Source organism: Bombina bombina, chromosome 4 (assembly GCF_027579735.1).
Source record: "Bombina bombina isolate aBomBom1 chromosome 4, aBomBom1.pri, whole genome shotgun sequence".
Taxonomy (NCBI): Eukaryota; Metazoa; Chordata; class Amphibia; order Anura; family Bombinatoridae; genus Bombina; species Bombina bombina.
The window spans coordinates 49280022-49305582 of NC_069502.1; the positions used below are offsets into that span (position 1 = coordinate 49280022).

At 41.1% G+C, this 25561-nt stretch overlaps 1 protein-coding gene across 1 annotated transcript in view; it reads right to left on the reverse strand.

The window, feature by feature from the left end:
- The window catches only part of LOC128656839 (sodium-dependent multivitamin transporter), a 339096-nt gene that overhangs the window by 131066 nt on the left and 182469 nt on the right, over positions 1-25561 (reverse strand). The window contains exon 8 of the mRNA XM_053711005.1: positions 19933-20062. Within this exon, the coding sequence (XP_053566980.1) occupies positions 19933-20062 (130 nt within the window). The remainder of the gene's footprint in view (positions 1-19932; positions 20063-25561) is intronic.

A 25561-nucleotide genomic window follows, 5' to 3' on the forward strand; every position in this document is an offset into this window, starting at 1 on the left:
GAGAAAACAATTGAATAACTGTAGTATATATTTCCGCTATTTGATAATCAGGTACCTGTTATATAGTGTAACAAATGATAATGTCCAGAAATTGGATTAAAAAAAAACTTAAAGATCCAAACGAGATGACATTCCCGCTATTGTGGCGGGTGTGTGTTACCGGTCCGTTAGTGAGAGACTGGTATTTAAAAATATGTCACGTGACTTTTCCTACGTCACACTTGTGATCGTAGCTGTTTCAATATAGTTGTAATGTAACCAGTGATCCTTGATATTCTGTCAAGTGCTTATGTTGCAATTTTTTTTAACTTTAATCTGTATGTGTATCAGAAGGTGTATTCACCTATTCCGTGTGTAATTAGGGTAATTAATTGTGACCGCAAAGACCACACTAAAAGAGAAATCAGGTGTGCTAAGAGACCAGCGTAAGTTACAATCTCCCCCAAGACTCCCTAATTACACACGGAATAGGGGAATACACCTTCTGATACACATACAGATTAAAGTTAAAAAAATTGCAACATAATAAGCACTTGACAGAATATCAAGGATCACTGGTTACATTACAACTATATTGAAACAGCTACAATCACAAGTGTGACGTAGGAAAAGTCACATGACATATTTTTAAATACCTGTCTCTCACTAACGGACCGGTAACACACACCCGCCACAATAGCGGGGAGGTCATCTCGTTTGGATCTTTAAGTTTTTTTAATCCAATTTCTGGACATTATCATTTGTTACACTATATAACAGGTACCTGATTATCAAATAGCGGAAATATATACTACAGTTATTCAATTGTTTTCTCTGATGAAATCGATGTTATAAGGGAGACGTCCCTTTTTATTTTATGTATGCTTTTAACAAGTTATTAAATTTCTGTCTAATTATACAAATGTTTTATTAGTTTTTATATATAGATAAGAAGCTCACATTAGACAACAAGTTTATATATATCAGTTGTATATACCTGTTTATATCTTTTTATTAACTGAATGTTGATAAATACTTAGGATTACCTACAATAAATATATAATAACATTACAGTACATACACTAAACATTTATCCAATCACAAAATACAATATATTCAAATTATTGAATTTTTAACTACATGTCCTGTTTTTATCCTGGAATAAAGCAACCCACTTTTTCTACACATGTCTGGCTGTTGACATTTTCTTTGTATATTCTACAATACATATATTTAAAACTTTATATTAATACATAAAGTGCCAAACCACATCTGAGAGTGTCTTAAGTAATGAAAACATACTTACCAAAAGACACCCATCCACATATAGCAGATAGCCAAACCAGTACTGAAACAGTTATCAGTAGAGGTAATGGAATATGAGAGTATATCGTCAATCTGAAAAGGGAGGTAGGAGATGAATCTCTACAACTGATAACAGAGAACCTATGAAAAGATTTCCCGTGAGGAAAACCACAGAATCAATAGGTGATACTCCCTTCACTTCCCTCGGACAAACACTGTACTCTGAGAGGAATCTGGCTTCAAAATGCTGAGAAGCGCATATCACAGAAGAAAATCACCACCTCCATAGGGAGGCAAAGTTTGTAAAACTGAATTGTGGATGTGGTGAGGGATGTATTTATAGGCATTTTGAGGTTTGGGAAACCTTGCCCCTCCTGGTAGGAATGTATATCCCATACGTCACTAGCTCATGGACTCTTGCCAATTACATGAAAGAAAAGTGGTTTTTGCATTGCCTATTTAATAACATAATTTAAGCTTACCAGATAAGTTCCTTTCCTTCCTGGCAGAGAGAGTCCACAACTTCATTCCTTACTGTTGGGAAATACAACACCTGGCCCCCAGGAAGAGGTAGAGACACCCCAGCCAAAGGCTTAAATATCCCTCCTACTTCCCCTATCCCACATTCATTCTTCCGAGGGAACAAGGAAAAGTAGGAGAAACATCAGGGTATAAAAGGTGCCAGAAAAAATATAAAAAGGGAGCCGCCCATCAGAAAAATAAATTACGGGCGGGGTAGTGTACTCGTTCTGCCAGGGAGGAAAGGAATTTATCTGGTAAGCATAAATTATATTTTCCTTCCGTAAGGCAGGGAGAGTTCACGACTTCATTCCTTACTGTTGGGAAAACTATACCCAAGCTCCAGAGGACACAATGAATAATGGGAGGACACCACAGCCTGCACACAACTTTTCTCCCGAAGCAAACACATCAAACTTGTAAAATTTAGAAAAAGTGTAAGGAGTACTAGGTAGCTGCCTTAAAAATCTGATTCATTGAGGCTTCATTCTTAAAAGCCCAAGAGGAAGCCACTGCTATAGTGGAATGAGCTGTTATCCTCTCAGGAGGCTGTCGTCCCGCTGTCTCATAAGCTAAGTGGATGACACTCCTCAACCAGAAAGATAGAGAAGTCGTAGTAGCCTTCTGCCCCTTTTGCTTCCCAGTATAGATGACAAACAGACAAAGATTGTCTGAATTCCTGAGTAGTCTTAAGATAGAACTTCAAGGCACGAACCACATCTAGACTGTGAAGCAAACATTCCTTCGCTGAAGAAGGATTAGGACACAAGGAAGGAACAACAATTTCTTGATTAATGTTACGATTCGACACCACATTAGGGAGGAACACTAGTTTAGTTCCTAAAATCGCCTTATCAGCATGAAAAAAGAGATAAGGAGGGTCACATTGCAAAGCAGAAATCTCAAAAACTCTGTGCGCAGAGGCAATAGCAAAAAAAAAAAAAAAAAAAAAAAAAAAAAAAAAAGATGAGTCCACAACTGCATTCATTACTTTTGGGAATTAAGAACCTGGCCCCCAGGAGGAGCCAGACACCCCAGCCAAAGGCTTAAATACCTCCCCCACTTCCCTCATCCCCCAGTCATTCTCCCAAGGGAACAAGGAACAATAGGAGAAATATCAGGGTGAAAAAATGCCAGAAGAACAAAAATTACAGCCGCTTCAAAGATAAAAACACGGCCGGGAGCTGTGGCTTCTTCCCTTCAGAAGAAAATGAAATTATCAGGTAAGCATAATTTATGTTCTTCATAAAGGAAGAGTCCACAGCTGCATTCATTACTTTTGGGAAAATACCAAAGCTAGAGGACAATGAATGCAAAAAACGGGGGGGTGGAGGGGTGCAAAAGGCGGCCCCTTCGAAAAGGCACCACAGCCTGAATTATTCAACACCCCAATATTTTAAGTACAAGCGACATGGCAGAAAAACTCGGCCAAGGTAACTGCACATTAGTTACACCAACCGTAAGCCAAACCAGAGACCACTCAGACCTAGAGTCCGTCAGGTCCAACCACCCATGAGACGTCTGCCCACGGGACACGACTCCCAAGAATGTACCTGGCCAACACAAGAACCGCATCAGCCCCCCAAAAGGGAACCAGAGACCAGGAAAATCCAAGAAATTTTCCCAATCAACCGCTAGAACAACCCATGGTTGTCCTACAAGGCTACGCCCAGGGAGACAAACTACTTCTTGCCCTCACATACCGACCAGCTACATCTCCAGTGTGTGAGAAGGACGGCCCCAATTATGTGATGGTCCCAGGGAAACTACAAACAGCAATAGACAGCTGGGTTTACTCCCAAGTCACTAGATGACTAGGTCTCAGCTAGAGAAGAATACTATGTGTCACACCTGCTCCCCTAATTGAGGCATTTCCACATGAGGTTGAGGGGTTTAATGACCAGCCTCCGGGGACAAATACGGGTAGGACTCCTTGGAGGGACTCCCATCTGTTTCAATGCCACAAGTATAAGAGCTATACTATCGGATTCACACTGAGCTTGGCCCAGGCGTGGAGTTGGTTAGAATCATGAACTTATATTTCTGAACCTTACAACCCCAGGACTCTCCCTCTAAGTTTAATACACCCAAGAAGATCTAGGGTACATATTGGTTATTTATCTTGTTTTACCATTATGAAGGCCATCAGCTGGATTCACAAGCTATTTGTATTGGCTTACTGTTCACATATGCATATATGTATTCACACCTATTTACAGTGTAGTGTTAGAATGACTGATTTGTGGTTATATGTTATCTAGTATTATTGCCGTTTTTAGTTATGTACAGCTGCTCGCTATATGTAATGAGGCTACGATATACATGAGGACAGATTATGCTCTATACTTAATATGAAACCAGGACAGGGGTAACAATGACACGCATAGTTTGACTTCTAAATCTCTGCTGGCACCTAGGTCTAGTCTATATGTTTCTGTTTATGTGAAGTTGGCTGAAACGGCTATTCTACACAATGCCTAGCTTGCTTAGCTCTTAGAAAACAGTGGTTCACAAGGCAGACTTCACAGATCTGATATCTATATACCCACATTATTTGAGACAGAAGAGCTCAATGCACACAAAAAGAGTTTGGTTTTAAATGGCTGCAGGTGGGCACACAAATACTAGTACGGGAGGCTAAAGAACAGTGTTTACCTATATTTTTTATTCAGCATGGTATTTATTTTCAATGTTTGTCCCATATGATAGTTTAGTACAAGAGTGTCTCTTCATGTAGCAGATGCTTCTTATATATTGTATATACGGGCACATTTTATTTAAGCACATAGTACTCACAAACCTCATGGAAGGGACACTCATTTATGCCTCCTTGCCGTAGTTTACTGGCTCAGACATTTACTCTAGTTAGATACCTCTAACGTTAAAGCTTCTTGCATATAGATCACAAACAAGATCTTAACTAAATCTCCCACTACCATGTGTGCATACAGGTCCATACAATAGATATGATGGTATAAGTTTATATAGATGTTAGGCAAGACTGAGGATGTGCTACCTGCGGCCGGGGCGGCAGATCTCTGTCAGTGATTATTTTTACTCTCACCTTACCAATATCCCAGGACCTATTACCCTTTGACAGTTACATAAAGCTCATAGAATATAATAAGGCTACATGGTATATTTTATTCTCCTACCTCATATTAGTTGTATTTGCTGATGATAGTACCTTTTTTCAAGATATATAGGGTAAGCTGGCTCATATTAAACTTGGGTTACATTTACTTATTTAATGGTATACCATAGAATTCAGATATGCCTCTCTCCATACCAACATCAGGAAATAGTTTTTGAGCCCTGTTAGCTTCCATTTATCTTGATTTAGATGCGACTTTGACAGATCCTTAATATGATATTCAGAGATGTTGCGAGTCCTTAATTTACCCATAGCGCAACCCAATTTTCACAATAGGTTCCTAGTTAGTATAATATCACCTGGTTTCTGGTTTATTTGGCTATGTAAGCTCCCATAATATGTATCCGCCGACTATTACCCCCCCCCCCCAATATTGCTTACCGGATAAGCACAGGCAAAGGGGGGAAAAAAAAGAAGGTATCTCCCCTCACCCTTTCCTGCTCTACGTGAATGAGCGGGTCATATCCACTATCCCTTACTCGTCTTCGTCCAGTGGTGACAGCAACCCGATGGGAGATACAACATATACCCCTTTACCGTATGGGTCCAGTTGTGATATATTTCTATACCAACCAGGCCTTAAACTTATATTTCTTTATTTTTGCTCCCAGCCTCACCCCTTTGAGTTTCTGATGGCTCCGCCCCCCATCACCCCTTATCCCCCCGACACCATTGAGCTTACTTCGTATGCAAAGGAAAATTAATCCTATAGAAACATTTATCTTCTCTTTACATGACAACCACCTTCATTCATCAACAATACTTCTTTTCAGTGATCTCAACAATAGTTATAGATACACTTTGAAGTGTGCACAACACATTTTCTGTAGTGAAATGAAGTAGACAGATTCATAAAAGATCTATTATACCACTTCTATTATTTTGGTATTAATTGTATGCATGTGTTTGCTCACAGAAGAACGAAATGTTACCCATGATGGTTGAAAACTTATTTCATCATTTGTTGTTGATATATTTATTTAATGTTTTATACTCTACGAAGCCCAAAAGCGGCAATAGACTCAACTTACCTCCATTGAGTATTTATATTTTGCCACGGTCCAAGAGTGGCCTACTAATTTCAGAGGAGGTCTATATAATTATAAAAATTAGGTTACAGCTATCTCTGCCCATTTCATTTTGAATTTGTATTTACCTGACTGTACAATGTTTTAATACTGTGAATTATATCCCAACGTTTGTACTAAAGTTTTGGCAATTCTACATACACTGTATATGTTTATAACAACCTCAATAAAAAAATCATCTGACGTAGAAGTAGGAGCCCGTCAGAAAGACCAAAGTCTAAACCTGTCAGTAGACATCTCTCACAGAGTCCCAGCCCCTGCGAAAGGGGCCCGCGGGACCACAAACTTCAAGCGTGAACCAAATCGTCCACACCAATCCATGGAGACACATGGGCCAGGGTTCGGGTCCTTGACAACGACAGATCACAAGATCAAATCTCTGACAGAACCCTAAGCTGTCTCCTTCAAGGAGGAGCGTACCTCTAAAGTCCGTAGACCTGGCAATCTAGATAGCCTCAAACCCAAGAACCACAATGGACTCCTGCTCCGTCTGAGATCAGCACCCAGTGCAAATGGATTGCAAGAAATCTCATATGCAAGTGACAACACGTGATACACACACTGGCAGGGTAGCATCAATCCCTAAAGGCAAATTATACCCCAAGGCCTCGCTCGCCATCTTAGAGAATTAACGTAAGGCACCGCCCCCAAAACCCCGAGTGGAGTATAGAGGAAAAATGGACAACTGCCTGACCCTCGAAAGGCGGCCCTCCGCACCCAACCACGATACTGCTACTAAAAAGCCAAAGTTATCGTAACATCGAGGATAATATGGAAGAACCAGGAATTGACTCCTAGTCTCTCAGATCCCAGGTATATAGAATATACACTATGCCACAGGCCGTGGTGCAATACACCCGAAAGTCAAGACCGTAGTCCGACCAAGGGCCTCCGAATGAAATAGACGACAGAGAGCTTTAAGAAGCCATTAATCAAGGAAATTTACCTTGAGCAGGCAAACGCCAGAGACGGAGCGCCCACAGAAGGTAGGGAACCCCTGCACACCACCTCTTCAGAACTCGAACAGAGGAGATGAACACGCCCGCATACTCGACCAGACTATCCCTCCAAAAGTGGGGAAGGATGGTACTTCACCATCGCAAGAAGAGGGACCTGAAGAACCTAGAATTCGTCATAGCCTAGGTGAGTAGTCTGAACTGACCAACCTTAGATTGGTATGCCTAACCCTCCGTACAGAGAAGTTGTATATAAACCTCAGGCCTCAACTTCAGTAGGATCTGAGCCTGGAGTCCATAGAATAGGCCAAGAGGCATTCTCAGCACCAGAAGGTGACATGAACCCTGGTAACAGCAGCAAAAGCACCCGACCAGTACCAGCCTGGTATAAGAGCACTCTGGAACTGTTAAAGGTCCAAGAAAATTCATCTCGAAGGAGCGATAAATGAACTAGAAAACAAAACCTCTAATATTCAACAATTGCACAACGCGACCACTAGTTGCAAGTATTGATTCCAGTAAAAGAACATTTATACAAATGAAAACTAACAGATCTGAGCTTAAGAAAAGTCAAATTAAACACATCCATCTGGATCACAAATAAAATGAAGGGCAGCACCCATCGGGTGAATGACCAAGGAAAATGAAAACGACAACCGGGCCAGCCATAGAGGCCTCATTGACACAAGCTCAGAAATGGAACAGAAAACAAAAATGAAGACGGTAAGGAGATTGGCTTTATCCCCTAACGTCATATCCATTTTGCCATCCAGCTTCTAAGGCCTTGGATCCCTCTGCCCACCTGGACTAGGATCCTCTAACAATGCCAAATGTCTTAAAAGAACCGAAGGCGAGTCAGCCTATAGCGGAAGGCAAAATCATCCCTCGCTGGATCTACTGGAGACCTCGGCTCTGAGATTGGGGCCCCTGAAGCCTCTGGGGCCAACGTTTCCCAAGAAGGTCGAACCGAATCAGGCGATGCCACGCTCGATGGACCTAGGTTAACTGAGCATGGACAATATTGAAGCAAAACTTGAAAGATATAAATAGGACAGCGCCATAGAAATGGCCATGCGGAACCATGCCGTAATCTCCAGCGAAAACAAGCCACTCTCCGGAGAAGGAGTGAAGGTACTCTAGAACAGCACCCGGGACATAACTGATGGGCATTAATTACCCGGGCCATTTCATATTCATCACAAGACACTTCCTCTGTGTCGGAGGCATCCGTGTCGCAGAATCCTCCATAATCTTAGAATTACAAAAAAAAAAAAACTAACTGGCACACCTTGACAGCCCCAATGGCTGGGGCACTCACCACCTCCTGTGAACCAGACAACCCACAAGCTAGACACTCTCGGTCGCACACAGTCAGCATACGGAAGGGAAAAACAAACAATGGAAACCGCACCCGTCACGAGGGGCGCCTTGCCAGTCATCGTGTCATGAAAGAAGGCCGTTATGTCCCTTTAGGCTGTGAGCCTAAGTGAAGCTACACATTGCAGATAACACAACAAACATGATTAAAAAGTCCCCTCCTGTTCAATAACTCTCCTCAGGAGATATTAACCCAAGATTCCTTATTAAGATAAAAGGAGTCCCACTGAGACCCTATCTTGATTCGTTAACAGTACATTCACATATCGGAAAAAATGCAACAATCTTACCGGAATCTATGCAGTGAAACAGGAACACGCCCCTTCAATTGTGACAGATAGTAGCCTCGCTTCTGACACGGACTTGAGTGAAGAACGGTAGGCAGTGAAACTCGTCAACGCTGATTACCAATGAACTGTTAATATGAGTTGGGATGGTTTTGCAGGAGAACTCCCCCTGCATCTCCTGACTAACTTTCACCCATGCTCTCAATGAGAGGCTAATAGGATTACGTAAAACTACAGTTCCATAGCGAAGAGTACTACCCTCCATAAGAGACTATCTCAAACTTCTGAGATAGGGATGAGGGAAGTGGTGGAGGTATTTAAGCCTTTGGCTGGGGTGTGACTCCTCTTGGTGGCCAGGTTCTTAATTCTTAAAAGTAATGAATGCAGCTGTGGACTCTTCCCTTTTAAGAAGAAAAAGGGTAATAATTTCTCTGGACCCAGATTCCTGAGAAGTAGACGGCTCGGAAGGGCTAATAGCGCTACGAGTATTAGCAGACTAGTCTCCCTTCTTAGACTTTAGAACAGTGTTTAGGCAAATGGAACAAAATTGAGCAGGTGGGCAAACCACAGCCTCCTCACAATATAATAGATAATGGTAATAGATGGCGCAGGTCTATTACATGATTTTGTCTAATAAATGGAGAGAAAAAAAAGGCTTGGAGCGTATATAAAAGCCAATTAATATGGGTGCAGTATACTCACTCCATAAGATGAATCTGTAAAGCTGGAAAGAAATATGACATCAGATGGCAAAAAGTCCACAGGGTCCTGGTGTCAAATATTGATTTTTCAAGGGTATCCAAAGTTTTGGACTGTAAATGAATGAAAGCCCAAGTGACAAAAGTATCCAGTATATAATGGAAAAAATGTAATAACTTACTCCATAAATAAGGAGATTCCGGCCCGGCACAGCAAAACAAGATCTTGACAATCTTTCAACAAAGGATAAAAGTATTTTATTTGCTCAACGCGTTTCAACGTATTACACGTCTTTATCAAGAGCATATATTAAAACAGGTAAAACAGGTAAGTAAAACCAAATGCTCACAATATAAACAGGAATTATTAATCAGTACAGAAGGAGCGGAACCTTCTAATGTAGTATCAGAGTCCTCCATAGCTTTATATATACCCCCAGAAGGACAAGCAAAAAGATGCTTTTATTAAAACAAAACGGCCCCTTAATACTCCCAATGGCTGGGGCAGTCACCACCTCCTAGACCCAGACAGCTAACAGTGAAAACGCTCTCCTTAGGAGTGAGGTCTGCAGCAGGATCTTAGGAAAAGAAAGACAGCACCCGGTCATGTGATGCATAAGACAGGACTTCCCCTGCAATGAAAAAGGGTGCCAAGCTATAATGAGCTGCACAGCACTGCAAAAATGAAAGTGAAACCGGTTTGTTCAAAGCCAAAAAACACACAGCCTATGAGCCTAAAAAACCTCACTTTTTTTTTTTTTTTTTAAACATTTTTATTGAGGAGTTGCATATTACAGTGGTTTGAAGCACCAGGGTATATAAAAAATACAGATATAAGAAAATAAGTAAATAAGAACAAGAATTATGCATACAGCGGTATGGAAAACATTCTGGTGTTCTGTAGGTGATTTTCCTCTTTTTAGTCCCTTTTAGACATATTATGGACCGCTCTTGGGTCCATATATACAGTATATAGGAAACATGTAGGGATCAGTAAGTACAAACATAATATACACAAAAACTAGCTAAATAATAAAACTGCAATTGAGGAGTTACGTATTACAGTGGTTTGAAGCACCAGGAAATAGAAAAAATACAGATATAAATAAGATAAGTAAATAAAAAACATAATTTATGCTTACCTGATAAATTCCTTTCTCCTGTAGTGTAGTCAGTTCACGGGTCATCATTACTTATGGGATATTAACTCCTCCCCAACAGGAAGTGCAAGAGGATCACCCAAGCAGAGCTGCTATATAGCTCCTCCCCTCTACGTCACACCCAGTCATTCGACCAGGAACCAAACGAGAAAGGAGAAACTATAGGGTGCAGTGGTGACTGGAGTATAATTAAAAAATTTAGACCTGCCTTAAAAAACAGGGCGGGCCGTGGACTGACTACACTACAGGAGAAAGGAATTTATCAGGTAAGCATAAATTATGTTTTCTCCTGTTAAGTGTAGTCAGTCCACGGGTCATCATTACTTATGGGATACCAAAGCTAAGTACACGGATGACGGGAGGGACAGGCAGGATCTCTATACGGAAGGAACCACTGCCTGAAGAACCTTTCTCCGAAAAACAGCCTTCCGAAGAAGCAAAATTGTCAAATTTGTAAAATTTGGAAAAAGTATGAAGAGAAGACCAAGTTGTAGCCTTGCAAATCTGTTCAACTGAGGCCTCGTTCTTAAAGGCCCAAGTGGAAGCCACAGCTCTAGTAGAATGAGCTGTAATCCTTTCAGGAGGTTGCTGTCCAGCAGTCTCATAGGCTAAACGTATTATGCTACGAAGCCAAAAGGATAGAGAGGTAGCAGATGCTTTTTGACCTCTCCTCTGTCCAGAATAAACGACAAACAGGGAAGAAGTTTGTCGGAAATCTTTCGTTGCCTGTAAATAAAATTTCAGGGCACGGACTACATCTAGATTGTGCAGAAGTCGTTCCTTCTTTGAAGAAGGGTTAGGACACAATGATGGAACAACAATCTCTTGATTGATATTCTTGTTAGTGACTACCTTAGGTAAGAACCCAGGTTTAGTACGCAGAACTACCTTATCTGAATGAAAAATCAGATACGGAGAATCACAATGTAAGGCTGATAATTCAGAGACTCTACGAGCCGAGGAAATAGCCATTAAAAACAGAACTTTCCAAGATAACAGCTTGATATCAATGGAGTGAAGGGGTTCAAACGGAACACCCTGTAAAACGTTAAGAACTAAGTTTAAGCTCCACGGCGGAGCAACAGATTTAAACACAGGCTTAATCCTGGCCAAAGCCTGACAAAAAGCCTGAACGTCTGGAACTTCTGACAGACGCTTGTGTAAAAGGATGGACAGAGCTGAGATCTGTCCCTTTAACGAACTAGCAGATAAACCCTTTTCTAAACCTTCTTGTAGAAAAGACAATATCCTAGGAATCCTAACCTTACTCCATGAGTAACCCTTGGATTCGCACCAGTGTAAGTATTTACGCCATATCTTATGGTAAATTTTCCTGGTAACAGGTTTCCTAGCCTGTATTAAGGTATTAATTACTGGCTCTGAAAATCCACGCTTTGATAAAATTAAGCGTTCAATTTCCATGCAGTCAGCCTCAGAGAAATTAGGTTTTGATGTTTGAAAGGACCCTGAATTAGAAGGTCCTGTCTCAGAGGCAGAGACCAAGGTGGACAAGATGACATGTCCACTAGATCTGCATACCAGGTCCTGCGTGGCCACGCAGGCGCTATTAGAATCACTGATGCTTTCTCCTGTTTGATCCTTGCAATCAAACGAGGAAGCATCGGGAAGGGTGGAAACACATAAGCCATCCTGAAGGTCCAAGGTGCTGTCAAGGCATCTATCAGGACTGCTCCCTGGTCCCTGGACCTGGACCCATAACGAGGAAGCTTGGCGTTCCGGCGAGACGCCATGAGATCCAGTTCTGGTTTGCCCCAACGTCAAAGTATTTGGGCAAAGACCTCCGGATGAAGTTCCCACTCCCCCCGGATGAAAAGTCTGGCGACTTAGGAAATCCGCCTCCCAGTTGTCCACTCCTGGAATGTGGATCGCTGACAGGTGGCAAGAGTGAGACTCTGCCCAGCGAATTATCTTTGATACTTCCATCATCGCTAGGGAACTTCTTGTCCCTCCCTGATGGTTGATGTAAGCCACAGTCGTGATGTTGTCCGACTGAAACCTGATAAACCTCAGAGTTGCTAACTGAGGCCAAGCCAGTAGGGCATTGAGAACTGCTCTCAATTCCAGAATGTTTATCGGAAGGAGACTCTCCTCTTGAGTCCATGATCCCTGAGCCTTCAGGGAATTCCAGACAGCGCCCCAACCTAGAAGGCTGGCGTCTGTAGTTACAATTGTCCAGTCTGGCCTGCTGAAGGGCATCCCCCTGGACAGATGTGGCCGAGAAAGCCACCATAGAAGAGAATCTCTGGTCTCCTGATCCAGATTCAGCGTAGGGGACAAATCTGAGTAATCCCCATTCCACTGACTTAGCATGCACAATTGCAGCGGTCTGAGGTGCAGGCGTGCAAAAGGAACTATGTCCATTGCCGCTACCATTAAGCCGATTACCTCCATGCATTGAGCCACTGACGGGTGTTGAATGGAATGAAGGGCACGGCAAGCATTTAGAAGCTTTGTTAACCTGTCCTCTGTCAGGTAAATTTTCATTTCTACAGAATCTATAAGAGTCCCCAAGAAGGGAACTCTTGTGAGTGGTAAGAGAGAACTCTTCTCCTCGTTTACTTTCCACCCATGTGATCTCAGAAATGCCAGTACTAACTCTGTATGAGACTTGGCAGTTTGAAAGCTTGACGCTTGTATCAGAATGTCGTCTAGGTACGGAGCTACCGAAATTCCTCGCGGTCTTAGTACCGCCAGAAGAGAGCCCAGAACCTTTGTAAAGATTCTTGGAGCCGTAGCCAACCCGAAGGGAAGAGCTACAAACTGGTAATGTTTGTCTAGGAAGGCAAACCTTAGATACCTGTAATGTTCTCTGTGAATCGGTATGTGAAGGTAAGCATCCTTTAAATCCACTGTGGTCATGTATTGACCTCTTTGGATCATGGGTAAGATTGTCCGAATAGTTTCCATCTTGAATGATGGAACTCTTAGGAATTTGTTTAGGATCTTTAAATCCAATATTGGTCTGAAGGTTCCCTCTTTTTTGGGAACCACAAACAGGTTTGAGTAAAACCCTTGTCCGTGTTCCGACCGCGGAACTGGATGGATCACTCCCATTAGTAAAAGGTCTTGTACACAGCGTAGAAACGCCTCTTTCTTTATCTGGTTTGTTGACAACCTTGAAAGGTGAAATCTCCCTTGTGGAGGAGAAGCTTTGAAGTCCAGAAGATATCCCTGAGATATGATCTCCAACGCCCAGGGATCCTGGACATCTCTTGCCCAAGCCTGGGCGAAGAGAGAGAGTCTGCCCCCCACTAGATCCGTTACCGGATCGGGGGCCCTCACTTCATGCTGTCTTAGGGGCAGCAGCAGGCTTTCTGGCCTGCTTGCCCTTGTTCCAGGCCTGGTTAGGTTTCCAGCCTTGTCTGTAGCGAGCAACAGCTCCTTCCTGTTTTGGAGCAGAGGAAGTTGAAGCTGCTCCTGCCTTGAAATTACGAAAGGCACGAAAATTAGACTGTCTAGCCCTGGGTTTGGCTCTGTCTTGAGGCAGGGCATGGCCTTTACCTCCCGTAATATCAGCGATAATTTCTTTCAAACCGGGCCCGAATAAAGTCTGCCCCTTGAAAGGTATGTTAAGTAGTTTCGATTTAGAAGTTACATCAGCTGACCAGGATTTTAGCCACAGCGCTCTGCGTGCCTGAATGGCGAATCCGGAATTCTTAGCCGTAAGTTTAGTTAAATGTACTACGGCATCAGAAATAAATGAATTAGCTAGCTTAAGGGTTTTAAGCTTAAGTGAAATCTCATCTAATGTCGCTGAGTCAAGGGTGTCTTCCAGAGACTCAAACCAAAATGCTGCCGCAGCCGTGACAGGCGCAATGCATGCAAGGGGTTGTAATATAAAACCTTGTTGAACAAACATCTTCTTAAGGTAACCCTCTAACTTTTTATCCATTGGATCTGAAAAAGCACAGCTATCCTCCACCGGGATAGTGGTACGCTTAGCTAAAGTAGAAACTGCTCCCTCCACCTTAGGGACCGTTTGCCATAAGTCCCGTGTGGTGGCGTCTATTGGAAACATTTTTCTGAATATAGGAGGGGGTGAGAAAGGCACACCGGGTCTGTCCCACTCCTTAGTAATAATTTCAGTAAGTCTCTTAGGTATAGGAAAAACGTCAGTACCCCAAATATTTATCCAACCTACACATTTTCTCTGGGATTGCAACTGTGTTACAATCATTCAGAGCCGCTAACACCTCCCCTAGCAACACACGGAGGTTTTCCAGCTTAAACTTAAAATTTGAAATGTCTGAATCCAATTTATTTGGATCAGATCCGTCACCCGCAGAATGAAGCTCTCCGTCCTCATGCTCTGCATATTGTGACGCAGTATCAGACATGGCCCTAGCATTATCAGTATACTCTGTTCTCATCCCAGAGTGATCTCGTTTACCTCTAAGTTCTGGCAATTTAGACAAAACTTCAGTCATAACATTAGCCATGTCTTGTAAAGTGATTTGTAATGGCCGCCCTGATGTACTTGGCGTTACAATATCACGCACCTCCTGAGCGGGAGATGCAGGTACTGACACGTGAGGCAAGTTAGTCGGCATAACTTCCCTCTCGTTGTCTGGTGAATGTTGCTTAACATGTACAGATTGACTTTTATTTAAAGTAGCATCAATGCAATTAGTACATAAATTTCTATTGGGCTCCACCTCGGCTTTTGAACATATTGCACAAAGAGTTTCCTCTGTGTCAGACATGTTTAAACAAACTAGCAATTAGACTAGCAAGCTTGGAAATACTTTTCAACTAAATTTACAAGCAATATGTAAAAAACGTTACTGTGCCTTTAAGAAGCACACAAAAACTGTCACAGTTGAATAACAATGAACCGGATTAGTTATATAAACCAAATTTAGCAAAGGATTGCACACATTAGCAATGGATGATTAACCCTTAATATCAGAAAAAAAACCAAAAAAAACGTATAACAATTTGACAATATAAGCGTTTTTATCACAGTCAAGCACAGTCTCACAGGTCTGCTGTGAGTGATTACCTCCCTCAAAACTAGTTTTGAAGACCCCTGAGCTCTGTTGAGACGTCCTGGATCATGCAGGGAGAAAAAGACAGACTGTGACTGAATTTCTGATGCGTAGTAAAAGCGCCAAAATAGGCCCCTCCCACTCACACTACAACAGTGAGGGAAGCTCAGTAAACTGTTTTAATTTAAAACAACGACAGCCATGTGGAAAATAAAGCCCAAAACAATTTTCACCAAGTACCTCAGATAATTAAACGATTTAACATGCCAGTAAACGTTTAAAATCTAATATATGAAATGTCATTAAAAAGCCTGCTGCTAGTCGCTCCCACTGCAAGTTAGGCTAAAAGTTATATGCATACAGTATTTTCCCAGTGAAGTGCCATTCCCCAGAAATACTTAAGTGTTAACATATATACATGTCAGCCTGATACCAGTTGCTACTACTGCATTTAAGGCTGTACTTACATTATATCGGTATTAGCAGTATTTTCAAAGTCAATTCCATTCCTTAGAAAATAATATACTGCAACATACCTCTTTGCAGGTGAACCTGCCCGCTGTCCCCTGATCTGAAGTTACCTTACTCCTCAGAATGGCCGAGAACAGCAAACGGATCTTAGTTACGTCCGCTAAGATCATATATAAAAAAACTCAGGTAGATTCTTCTTCAAATTCTGCCTGAGAAGGAAACAACACACTCCGGTGTCGTTTAAAATAACAAACTTTTGATTGAAGATATAAAAAAACTAAGTTTAATCACCACAGTCCTCTCACACATCCTATCTATTAGTTGGGTGCAAGAGAATGACTGGGTGTGACGTAGAGGGGAGGAGCTATATAGCAGCTCTGCTTGGGTGATCCTCTTGCACTTCCTGTTGGGGAGGAGTTAATATCCCAAGTAATGATGACCCGTGGACTGACTACACTTAACAGGAGAAACAAGAATTATGCATTCAGCGGTATGGAAAACATTCTGGTGTTCTTTAGGTGATTTTCCTCTTTTTTATCCCATTTAGACATATCATGGACCACTCTTTGGCCAAATATATACAGTATATAGGAAACATAAGGATCAGTAAGTGCAAACATAACATACACAAAAACTAGCTAAATAATAAAACTACAATTGCCTATTTATATCAACAGGAAGCGTAACGATAGAGTGTATTATTAGTGGGGGTGATTGGCTGCTGATGACATACAAACTTAACTGGAGGTGTATCGAACAGAGCCTCATAGGAAAATTATCATGGGGGCAACTACAAAAGGCTTATGCCTGAGATAGAAAGCAGGTTTATAATCTGGGGCCCTAGGTGTAAGTGAGGGAGAGAGGTCAAAGCTTTAAATATAGCTAGAGGTTTGATGCTAAGGCATATGACAACCTGGTCGCCAGCAACGCAGCCAATTATACATCAAGGTTGGCCAGCTCCTCATACTGCTCAGACGCCCCCTTTGCCGGGGGGGTGATGAATTTAAGATCAAGTTGTGTTTCCCTAAATTACAATAAAGATCTCTGCTGAAGGTACCCACATATTACATAAATGTGCAAGTATAATCATCCCCCAACACATTATCCTCGCAATATGATAGCGCTAAAACATGGAGCAACAAACAGTCAACAGGCCTTTTGAACTAAAATTATACGCAGTGCTACTACCTTATGTAACTTAACAAACTGACGGTTCTGTACTGCATGGTTCTCAGCCAGTATCAAAACACCAGTGTGCCCATACAAGCATCGCCACATAACAAGGGACGTGCCGTGCATTCATGTAGTTGGTACGATGTCTCCCAAATAAGCATAGAAATAGTCCGGTGGCTATCAGTCTGTCATCAGGTTGTTTTATGTCCCCGCCAGACGCTTAGGATGCAAAACATAACAATGTCCGTAGGTTTATGTCCACCCCGGTCTGTAGTGTGGGGGCGCAGATGTTTTTCCCCGGATTAAGCCGTAGAGACATTTGATGCGGTGGTGTTCCTGCATTGTAAAACATGGTGAGCAGGAGGGCCGATTTATCGGTTCGTTGTAGGTCATTCTGATATTCGCCCGAGGAGCTCCCAACACCAGATAGCGGCTCCCGGTCTGTAAGCTTGGTAGATGGGGTATATGTGCAGGGGATCATCTTGTTTGAAGGCGACTGCAGAGGGCGATGATCCCCATTAGACAGGTCGCTGGCGGTTTCCCTGTGATGGACGATTCATAGATTTTCGTCGCCATCTGCATCTATTAGGATGGGATGCTGTTTTGTAGTCAGTTCCGTTGCTTTAAAGGCAGTTGTCCCAGTCTGTTGCTCTGTATCCTCCTCTATCTCTTGTATTCTATGTATTAGATAATCATAAGGTGCAGACTCTATGAGCCGGCGCATAAGGGATGCAAGTTTTACCGGTATGTCCTCCAAGAGCTCTAAATTGTCTACTCCCGCCATGAATTGTTTCTTTACCCTTTTAGAGGTCCCGCCAAAGTAGAACCTTGCTAATTAGCTTGTCAGCACTCAGTCCAGTGTTATAGGTTGTAGAGACTCAGTAAGCCAGCTTGCTCTGACAGCACTGATCACCGGGCTCTACCCGGTGATCCCTTGAACTCCGATCTGGACCTCCAGTATCATGGAAACAGCAAGAAATAGGGAAATATAGTGCCACAATAACCAGTACTGTGGGGTGTTTAGATGGTATATTCTATTCCTGCTGTTTATGGATAATAACCGGCGGATTATTAAAGATTCCTCTGGAGCTCACAGAAAATGCGTCCTATCCAGGATACTGCTCGGACACGCCCCCCAAAAACCTCACATTTTGCAGATATAAATCCTCAAGCCGTTCAAATGATCTCCCTGAAGGAGATATTAACCCTTGATCCTATCAAGGTATAAAGGAGCCACACTGTGACCCTGTATAGTGTTTTAAATTGTATATATTAAAAAAACGGTCTTACCCTTGTAATCAGTATAATTTTGGATTACAATTTCTTGTTGATTTCAGACTTAATATCTAAACCAGTTTCTTGGGACAAGTGAAACTAACTGGAGATGATATCTCTTTGAACAGAGCTTCAAAGGAACCAGTTTCTATCTTGCAAATATGTTCTAAACTGGAAAACAACAGATAGTATATCTGTGATAAGAACATACTTGGAAGTTCTGTTCAGTCTCATCACAGAACTAAAGGCTTATGAAGTCCTTGAGAGGGTCAGTACCATTACTTCATATCATTCCTGGAACTTCAAAGGACATATATAGCCCATGTTCTTATAAAAGGGCCATAAACAGCATTGTCCAACATCAAAGGAGGCTAACAGCTTATGCCTTGGAGTAGTGTCAAATGTCATTTCTTGGACAAGGGTGACACCTACAGGTAGATGGCTACTTCTACTGGGATTTATCAACTGGACATAAATTAAGCATTTGATTAGTTAAGACAATCTTTAAGATGGGGCTATGTTGCTTTAAATATGCTGTGTAAAAAACAGACAGGTAGGAAGGACAAAACACCAAAAGGTAATGGAGACAGACTTCAGTTTTCTTTGCATGCACCTACAGGAATTAGTCTATAGTATAGATAGGTTAGAGGAATAGAGCCTTGTATATTAGACGCTTCTCTAGCCACTCATGTATAGATTTGTCATTTTATAAATGTATCCTTTTTTATAAGACTGGTGTAAGTATCATTCTTTAAATAAGGTAAATGGATTATAAGGAAAAGCCTGATACTGATTTTAGTCACTGAACAAATATTTTAAAAGGGGCTTTTTCACAACCCCCCAGGATCCATGCTGAGGAACAGGCACAGCCTCACAAGTGTGACAGTCTTACAGCAGCGCTTCTGACATGGACTTGTGTGTAGCAGCAAGCAGTGAAACTCTTCAACACCGATTGCTCAGGAGCTGTTAGCGACAGTCTGGATGGTTTCGCAGAAAAAAATTCCCCAGCATCTACAGACTAACATCAATACTCTCACTGAGAGGTTAACATGATTACTTAAAACTCCAGTCATTATTTGAAGGGAACATACCCATACAGGACTATCCAAATCTTCTGCCACTTCCTATAGTGACGAAAGGCAAAGAATGACTGGGGGGATAGGGGAAGTGGGAGGGATATTTATGCTTTTGGCTGTGGTGTCTTTGCCTCCTTCTGGTGGCCAGGTGTTGTATTTCCCAACAGTAAGGAATGAAGTTGTTGACCCTCCCTGCCTTATGGAAGGAAATATCGTTATTGATAATGATAGTCTATTGTGTGTAGTGGGCCTTTAATAATTGGAGTTTTGAGAGAAAAACATTAAACAGTTCTGGGTTAAAGCACCAGACAGCCAGCTGAGCTTTTATAACTTCCAGTGCATCTATTATGGGTTCTCTTGGTTAGAGAAGCAATTTTTTTTGTTACAGGAAAGGCAGCATCTTACCTGATCTGGAGAGGACATTACATTCGGGTTCAGTGAAGGATTATCCTGATAATAAGCAAACATGACGAGGCCAGTGACACAGCCCAGGGCAAGCACCAGCTGCTGGCAGGGGAATACTGCGTAGCATGACCTGCAGAGGAGACACAATCACTAATGGGGCTTCACAGCGGTCTGATCATTGCTCAGAGAATCATGTATTATACCCAAATGTACGTATTAAAAACAAAAAAGATTCAAATATAAAATAGGCTACAAATATAAATTACACTGAGCAGGTCAGTGGCTCTTGTACATACACAACCACTGGGACAGAAGGAAATGAACGGAGAGAAGCTGATAACACCTTTGTTGAGGCCTTCTTAGGAACATGATGTGTAAATACATAGGAGTACATTTTCAGTAGAAGGATCTTTGCAACATACCAAGAAAAAAGCTACCATTGTTTCAGTGGGTAATACAAAGCAGTGGTTTGTATAGTATAGGAGATTACTAAATTTGTGTCCTCACTGATAAAATAAAAGCCTCATCTCTGTAAGTGTTTCAATGTGTGCGTGCGTGCGGTGCCCACGGACAAAGTGCTCTGTATGCTCCATGAACAGTAAAAGCTATCACTAAAACGGAGATTATTTCTTTCATGTAATTAGCAAGAGTCCATGAGCTAGTGACGTATGGGATATACATTCCTACCAGGAGGGGCAAAGTTTCCCAAACCTCAAAATGCCTATAAATACACCCCTCACCACACCCACAAATCAGTTTTCCCGTGGAGGTGGTGAAGTAAGTCCGTGCTAGATTCTACGTTGATATGCGCTCCGCAGCAGGTTGGAGCCCGGTTTTCCTCTCAGCGTGCAGTGAATGTCAGAGGGATGTGAAGAGAGTATTTCCTATTTGAATTCAATGATCTCCTTCTACGGGGTCTATTTCATAGGCTCTCCGTTATCGGTCGTAGAGATTCATCTCTTACCTCCCTTTTCAGATCGACGATATACTCATATATACCATTACCTCTACTGATTCTCGTTTCAGTACTGGTTTGGCTTTCTACTACATGTAGATGAGTGTCCTGGGGTAAGTAAGTCTTATTTTCTGTGACACTCTAAGCTATGGTTGGGCACTTTTATATAAAGTTCTAAATATTTGTGTTTAAACATTTATTTGCCTTGATTCAGGATGTTCAATATTCCTTATTTCAGACAGTCAGTTTCATTATTTAGGATAATGCATTTGAATAATCAATTTTTTCTTACCTTAAAATTTGACTTTTTTCCCTGTGGGCTGTTAGGCTCGCGGTGGCTGAAAATGCTTCATTTTATTGCGTCATTCTTGGCGCGGACTTTTTTGGCGCAAAAACATTTTCTTTGTTATTTCCGGCGTCATACTTGTCACCGGAAGTTGCGTCATTTTTTACTTTTTTGCGCCAAAAGTGTCGGCGTTACCGGATGTGGCGTCATTTTTGGCGCTAAAAGCATTTAGGCGCCAAATAATGTGGGCGTCTTTTTTGGCGCTAAAAAATATGGGCGTCATTGTCTCCACATTATTTAAGTCTCATTGTTTATTTGCTTCTGGTTGCTAGAAGCTTGTTCACTAGCATTTTTTCCCATTCCTGAAACTGTCATTTAAGGAATTTGATCAATTTTGCTTTATATGTTGTTTTTAGTATTACATATTGCAAGATGTCTCAGATTGACCCTGAATCAGAAGATACTTCTGGAAAATTGCTGCCTGATGCTGGATCTACCAAAGTTAAGTGTATTTGCTGTAAACTTGTGGTATCTGTTCCTCCAGCTGTTTGTAATGAATGTCATGACAAACTTGTTAATGCAGATAATATTTCCTTTAGTAATGTTACATTACCTGTTGCTGTTCCATCAACATCTAATACTCAGAGTGTTCCTGTTAACATAAGAGATTTTGTTTCTAAATCCATTAAGAAGGCTATGTCTGTTATTCCTCCTTCTAGTAAACGTAAAGGGTCTTTTAAAACTTCTCATTTTTCAGATGAATTTTTAAATGAACATCATCATTCTGATTCTGATAATGATTCCTCTGGTTCAGAGGATTCTGTTTCAGAGGTTGATGCTGATAAATCTTCATATTTATTCAAAATGGAATTTATTCGTTCTTTACTTAAAGAAGTTTTAATTGCATTAGAAATAGAGGAATCTGGTCCTCTTGATACTAAATCTAAACGTTTAAATAAGGTTTTTAAATCTCCTGTAGTTATTCCAGATGTTTTCCTGTCCCTGATGCTATTTCTGAAGTAATTTCCAGGGAATGGAATAATTTGGGTAATTCATTTACTCCTTCTAAACGTTTTAAGCAATTATATCCTGTGCCATCTGACAGATTAGAGTTTTGGGACAAAATCCCTAAGGTTGATGGGGCTCTCTCTACTCTTGCTAAACGTACTACTATTCCTACGCCAGATAGTACTTCCTTTAAGGATCCTTTAGATAGGAAAATTGAATCCTTTCTAAGAAAAGCTTACTTATGTTCAGGTAATCTTCTTAGACGTGCTATATCTTTAGCGGATGTTGCTGCAGCTTCAACTTTTTGGTTGGAAGCTTTAGCGCAACAAGTAACAGATCATAATTCTCATAGCATTGTTAATCTTCAACATGCTAATAATTTTATTTGTGATGCCATCTTTGATATCATTAGGGTTGATGTCAGGTATATGTCTCTAGCTATTTTAGAATGCGGATATGTCTTCTAAGTCAACTTTGCTTTCCCTTTCTTTCCAGGGTAATAAATTATTTGGTTCACAGTTGGATTCTATTATTTCAACTGTTACTGGGGGGAAAGGAACTTTTTTACCACATTATAAATAATCTAAAGGTAAATTTAGGTCTCCTAATCGTTTTCGTTCCTTTCGTCAAAATAAGAAACAAAAGCCTGATCCTTCCCCTACAGGAGCAGTATCAGTTTGGAAACCATCTCCAGTCTGGAATAAATCCAAGCCTTTTAGAAAGCCAAAGCCAGCTCCCAAGTCAACATGAAGGTGAGGCCCTCATTCCAGCCCAGCTGGTAGGGGGCAGATTACGATTTTTCAAAGAAATTTGGATCAATTCGATTCACAATCTTTGGATTCAGAACATTGTTTCACAAGGGTACAGAATAGGCTTCAAGATAAGGCCTCCTGCAAGAAGATTTTTTCTTTCCCGTGTCCCAGTAAATCCAGTGAAGGCTCAAGCATTTCTGAAATGTGTTTCAGATCTAGAGTTGGCTATAGTAATTATGCCAGTTCCAGAACAGGGGCTGGGGTTTTACTCAAATCTCTTCATTGTACCAAAGAAGGAGAATTCCTTCAGACCAGTTCTGGATTTAAAAATATTGAATCATTATGTAAGGATACCAACATTCAAGATGGTAACTATAAGGACTATTCTGCCTTTTGTTCAGCAAGGGCATTATATGTCCACAATAGATTTACAGGATGCATATCTGCATATTCCGATTCATCCAGATCACTATCAGTTTCTGAGATTCTCTTTCCTAGACAAGCATTACCAGTTTGTGGCTCTGCCGTTTTGCCTAGCAACAGCTCCAAGGATTTTTACAAAGGTTCTCGGTGCCCTTCTGTCTGTAATCAGAGAACAGGGTATTGTGGTATTTCCTTATTTGGACGATATCTTGGTACTTGCTCAGTCTTCACATTTAGCAGAATCTCATACGAATCGACTTGTATTGTTTCTTCGAGAACATGGTTTGAGGATCAATTTACCAAAAAGTTCATCGATTCCTCAGACAAGGGTAACCTTTTTAGGTTTCCATATAGATTCAGTGTCCATGACTCTGTCTCTGACAGACAAGAGACATCAAAAATTGGTTTCAGCTTGTCGAAACCTTCAGTCTCAATCATTCCCTTCGGTAGCCTTATGCATGGAAATTCTAGGTCTTATGACTGCTGCATCGGACGCGATCCCCCTTTGCTTGTACGTATGGCCACTTGCCAACCATGGACTCTACCGTTAAGACCAGACCTTCTATCGCAAGGTCCTTTTTTCCATCAGGATCTCAAATCCTTAAATTTGAAGGTATGGAGATTGAACGCTTGATTCTCAGTCATAGAGGTTTCTCTGACTCTGTGATTAATACTATGTTACAGGCTCGTAAATCTGTATCTAGGAAGATATATTATCGAGTCTGGAAGATTTACATTTCTTGGTGTTTTTCTCATAATTTTTCTTGGCATTCTTTTAGAATTCCTAGAATTGTACAGTTTCTTCAGGATGGTTTGGATAAAGGTTTGTCTGCAAGTTCCTTGAAAGGACAAATCTCTACTCTTTCTGTTCTTTTCCACAGAAAGATTGCTAGTCTTCCTGATATTCATTGTTTTGTACAAGCTTTGGTTCGTATAAAACCGGTCATTAAGTCAATTTCTCCACCTTGGAGTTTAAATTTGGTTCTGGGGGCTCTTCAAGCTCCTCCGTTTGAACATTATGCATTCGCTGGACATTAAATTACTTTCTTGGAAAGTTTTGTTTCTTTTGGCCATCTCTTCTGCTAGAAGAGTTTCTGAATTATCTGCTCTTTCTTGTGAGTCTCCTTTTCTGATTTTTCATCAGGATAAGGCGGTGTTGCGAACTTCTTTTAAATTCTTTCCTAAGGTTGTGAATTCTAACAACATTAGTAGAGAAATTGTGGTTCCTTCATTGTGTCCTAATCCTAAGAATTCTAAGAAAAGATTGTTGCATTCTTTGGATGTAGTTAGAGCTTTGAATTATTATGTTGAAGCTACTAAAAATTTCCGAAAGACTTCCAGTCTATTTGTTATCTTTTCCGGTTCTAGGAAAGGTCAGAAGGCCTCTGCCATTTCTTTGGCGTCTTGGTTAAAGTCTTTGATTCATCATGCTTATGTCGAGTCGGGTAAAACTCCGCCTCAAAGGATTACAGCTCATTCTACTAGGTCAGTTTCTACTTCCTGGGCTTTTAGGAATGAAGCTTCGGTTGATCAGATTTGCAAAGCAGCAACTTGGTCTTCTTTGCATACTTTTACTAAATTCTACCATTTTGATGCGTTTTCTTCTTCTGAAGCAGTTTTTGGTAGAAAAGTACTTCAGGCAGCTGTTTCAGTTTGATTCTTCTGCTTATAATTTCAGTTTTTTTCATTATAAGATTTAAACTTTGTTTTGGGTGTGGATTATTTTCAGCGGAATTGGCTGTCTTTATTTTATCCCTCCCTCTCTAGTGACTCTTGCGTGGAAGATCCACATCTTGGGTATTCATTATCCCATACGTCACTAGCTCATGGACTCTTGCTAATTACATGAAAGAAAACATAATTTATGTAAGAACTTACCTGATAAATTAATTTCTTTCATATTAGCAAGAGTCCATGAGGCCCACCCTTTTTTGTGGTGGTTATGATTTTTTTGTATAAGCCACAATTATTCCAATTCCTTATTTTTTTATGCTTTCACACTTTTTTCTTATCACCCCACTTCTTGGCTATGCGTTAAACTGATTTGTGGGTGTGGTGAGGGGTGTATTTATAGGCATTTTGAGGTTTGGGAAACTTTGCCCCTCCTGGTAGGAATGTATATCCCATACATCACTAGCTCATTGACTCTTGCTAATATGAAAGAAATGAATTTATCAGGTAAGTTCTTACATAAATTATGTTTTC